General features: G+C 47.1%; 1 protein-coding gene across 1 annotated transcript; it reads left to right on the top strand.

The window, feature by feature from the left end:
• The first annotated feature begins 398 nt into the window (after positions 1–398).
• SOX11 (SRY-box transcription factor 11) lies at positions 399–4072 on the top strand. Its single transcript, XM_065587721.1, has one exon. It carries the CDS (start codon positions 1532–1534, stop codon positions 2726–2728), a length of 1197 nt encoding a protein of 398 aa, XP_065443793.1. The 5' UTR covers positions 399–1531; the 3' UTR covers positions 2729–4072.
• The last annotated feature ends 288 nt before the right edge of the window (positions 4073–4360 follow it).

Below are 4360 nucleotides of genomic sequence, written 5' to 3'. Positions count from 1 at the left end.
GGGAAGGTGTAGGGTGGGGAGCTATGGTTCTGCCTCTTTGCCACCCTTCCTACTCAATTCCCTACAGGGAGTATCTGGTGCTTAGACCTTCTTTTCTCCCCACCATCTGGAGCTAACACATAGATAGCCTTAACAGCACCATGAAATTGAAAGGGGGGAGGACTTGCTCCACTTAAACATGTTTTAAGTACCATCTATGCACCCTGATTTGTTAAGGGCGGATTTAAATCACCATGTGACACAGTGCCCTATTTACTCTGGTTTACTACCAGCCAGGGGGAAAAAAGGCTAATTATTGGCATTATGGTCTAGTCAAAATTAGGAAGTGAAAATAAATGATTCATGATAGGCAAAGTGCTGTTTTTATGCAATTAGATTGTTTAATGTATCCTATATTTTTCATGATTTAAAAAAAATGATCACAGGTGTGAGTAATGCCAGAGGTGGCCATGGGTCAATTTGTGCCTGTAAATGTCACAGCCACCAAATTTTGAAGTACAAAACATCACACATCTCAAATAGGTGTCATTGATATTAACTGATCAAAAGCAAAACCGTTGACTGTTTCTCCTGCTATTGGTTTAAGGAAGGCAGATAGGGAACCATGAGTAAAGAAGTGATGCCTTGGCTGTGGGGGAGGTTTGGAGGAAGAGAATAAGAGAAAGAAGGGATAAAATAGACACTATGCAAACACAAGAATGAGAAATCAGCACTTTATCTTTAAACTGATTTCTTTGCCTTGCAAAAAAATAAATAGCTGCATGCTTTGAAAAGCTTGTAGTGTTAAAGCGCCACCTTCAGTTACTTGGAAGCACAGAGAGCAGATGCCCGGAGGATGCACCTCAGTCCCTAGGACATGAGCTCACCCAGCCTGACTGCACTAGGCAATGGGAAATAATCGCACCAGATTCACATCCACTATCCCATACTCTCTAGCAAAACAATTTGCTGTGCTTTCTAATAGCCAGCCCAGGAGGAGATAGTGAAAGCATTAATACAACCCATCTTAAATGACCCATGCAAGTCATTTTTAATATATGTATATTAAGATTAAGCTCCCAGCCCAGCCTCTTCCAATTCCACACCTCCCCCACTAAAACGGTGCGAAAGGCGGGGGGCGCATGTGGGGGACTTAAATAAAGGCAGAGGGGAGGAGCCAGTGGGAGGAGCCCGAGTTACACGATTGGCTGGCTGGGGGAGTGATGTCACCCATATGAAACCCTGATAACTAGTTCGGAGAGGACCCGGCCGCAACTTTTGCAGAAGGGGGCGTGTGATCTAGTGAGAGCTCGGGGTCCGGGCGGCTGCTGCTGCTGCAGGGGGGAGGGGAAAGAGCCGAGCCGGAGAGAGTCCCAGTCCTGCTGGTGCCTGGTGCAAGGGGAGCAGTAGCGGCAGTGTGCGAGCGGGGAAGGAAAGGCGCAGAAGAGACCTTGCAACTCGCTCGCTGGGCTTCACCTTGTGACTCCCGAAGGCTCGCGTGGTGGGGCAGGGAAAGGGCTGGCACACACAAAGAAATCGCTCCAAGCCCGGCATGGTGCAGCAAGCGGAAAGTACAGAGACTGAAAGCAACCTGCCTCGGGAGGCGATGGACACCGAAGAGGGCGAGTTTATGGCATGCAGCCCGGTCGCTTTGGATGAGAGCGACCCGGACTGGTGCAAAACGGCTTCAGGGCACATTAAGAGACCGATGAATGCGTTCATGGTGTGGTCTAAAATCGAGAGGAGAAAAATCATGGAGCAGTCTCCGGACATGCACAACGCGGAGATCTCCAAGCGCCTGGGCAAGCGGTGGAAAATGCTGAAGGACAGCGAGAAGATCCCCTTCATCCGGGAGGCAGAGAGACTGAGGCTCAAACACATGGCCGATTACCCCGACTACAAATACAGACCCAGGAAAAAGCCCAAAATGGACCCATCAGCCAAGCCCAGTGCCAGCCAGAGCCCGGAGAAAAACGCACCCACCAGCAGCAGCAAAAGCGCCAAGAGCTCCAGTAAGAAATGTAGCAAGCTGAAGTCCTCCTCCTCCTCTCCCGCCAAGCCCGGGGCTAAAGCCACCCACCCCGGGGACTACGCGGGGGAGGACTATGTCTACGGCACCCTGAAAGTGAGCAGCAAAACCGTCAAGTGCGTCTTCATGGACGAGGATGATGAAGAGGAGGAGGAGGAGGACGAGCTGCAGCTCAGGATCAAGCAAGAGGCGGAGGAGGACGAGGACGAGGAAGACGAGCAGCAGCAGCAGAGGCGATATAATGTAGCCAAAGTCCCGGCCAGTCCCACCTTGAGCTCTTCGGCAGAGTCCACCGAGGGGGCCAGCCTGTACGAAGAGGTGAGGGGCAGCGCAGCCTCGCACGGCAGCAGCGGCAGCAATAGACTGTACTACAACTTCAAGAACATCACCAAGCAGAGCACCCAGCAGCAGCCCAGCCTGTCCCCGGCTTCCTCCAGGTCCATCTCCACCTCCTCCTCCAGCAGCGAAGAGACGGACGACCTGATGTTCGACTTGAGCTTGAATTTCTCCCAGCACCCTCACGCCGCCTCGGAGCTGGGGGTGAGCTCTGCTTCGGGGAACCTGTCTCTGTCCCTGGTGGATAAAGATTTGGATTCGTTCAGCGAGGGCAGCTTGGGCTCTCACTTCGAGTTCCCCGATTACTGCACCCCGGAGCTGAGCGAAATGATTGCAGGGGACTGGCTGGAAGCGAACTTTTCCGACTTGGTCTTCACTTACTGAGCCGCGGGAAGGCGTGTCGCTGATGAGAACAACCGTGCAGAGAAATCGGAAAGGAAAGATGATGCTGGTGATGATGTGATGGAAGTGGTGGAGTAAAAAATGATATAATAAAATGTCTTTTCTTTTAAAAAAAAAGCCTCAAAGTTAGTTCCAAACCGAGCCCGGAGTTATTTTTTATTATTTTTTTTTTAATTTGGTGATCGCAACAACAACAAAAAGGCATGGGGGACTGGGGGAAAAATGATTCAGAAGTCGATGTTCGAAGCTTGTCGGTCTGTGATTGAAGTCTGGAAGATGGTCTGCAAAGAAGTCTTTTGGCAGCACAACTGTTACTCAAGGGGGTTTGTGGATTTTTTTTCCCGTGAGAGATCTTAAAAGAACTGTTCTGATTTTTTTCTGAAAGGGACCATTGCAACTTTTTTTGGAGGGAGAAAACTGATGTCTTCTATGCATCCGATTCTTAACAAAGCTGCAGGGAGCTTGAAAAAATGCAGACTGTACAAACGCTTACAAAAAGAAAATAAAAACTGTGAACTGACTTAAGATCAGAGTTTACTTTTCAGATCAAATTGTCTATGGTTTTACAAATGTGATTTCTACTTGCCAACTTTTTTTTTGTAGCTTGTTCCCTTATACCTCCTTGATTGAATACCAGACAGCCTAGACCTCAGTACAAAAAGGTATTGAAACATTTTTGATACATAACAGACCTCAGTCTTTTTTAAAAATTAATATATTTTCAGGCGTATTTTTGTACAGTGAAAAGGGAACATTCTTGCTGTGTTTTTTCAGTAAGACTTTTCAGGCACTTCTTCCCTTTTATTTTTTTTTCTTTTCTGTTTTTAGCATGCAAGTTTGTTGGTACGTTACGTCCTGGTTTTAAAAGGATTAAAATTTTAAAAATAATCCTTGCATCTAAAGGCCTTGTGGTTTAAAACAAAAAAAGAAACTTTTTTGTACAGCTATAGTTCAGATTTGTTCAATATTTGTAGGTAAAGATTTATTGAAAATGGTGATATAGACCTCAGAGCTGTTATCTTAGTTTAAAAGATTGTATATGTACTGTACTATAGTAGGACTTTATGTATCTCATACGCTGTGATATGTGGATGGGGCCCCAGATGGAAGGTATGAAACTGGATTCTCGATTTTTAGCAAAAAAAGGCACATAGTTAAAAAAAGTTTCTCATTTTGTGCAATATAATCTAAAGTACAGACCATCTGCATATTTTGTAGCAAATGATGGCAAAAGCAGACTTGTGCACTGTCAACATCATTGCCTTTTTTTTATGCTGAAAGTCTGTATCTTGACAATTTTAATAAATCAGCTGGAACTGATAGAAACTCGTATCGCTATTAGTGTCTGTAGAAGTAACGCTGGCGATGCCCTGGACCCACGCCCCACCTGCGGAGCTGTAGGCGGCTGTGTCTGCATGTAGCGGGGGGGAGAGGGAAGAATGTTAGACAGCTTTTTATTCCACAAACGTGTGAAATCGCTGATTTTACCCCCACCCCGCCCCCCAATCCGGCTTTCAGCGCCCTGGTAGCCTAGAAGGGGAGACCCCGGGAGCCCACAGAAAGATGGCGGAGAGGGTCTCAGAGAACGTGATTCCAGGCACGCTTTAGTGCTAG

Source organism: Chrysemys picta, chromosome 3 (genome assembly GCF_011386835.1).
Source record: "Chrysemys picta bellii isolate R12L10 chromosome 3, ASM1138683v2, whole genome shotgun sequence".
Classification (NCBI taxonomy): domain Eukaryota; kingdom Metazoa; phylum Chordata; order Testudines; family Emydidae; genus Chrysemys; species Chrysemys picta.
The sequence above is the reverse complement of the archived record's forward strand: the minus strand, read 5'-3'. Positions and strand labels throughout refer to the sequence as shown.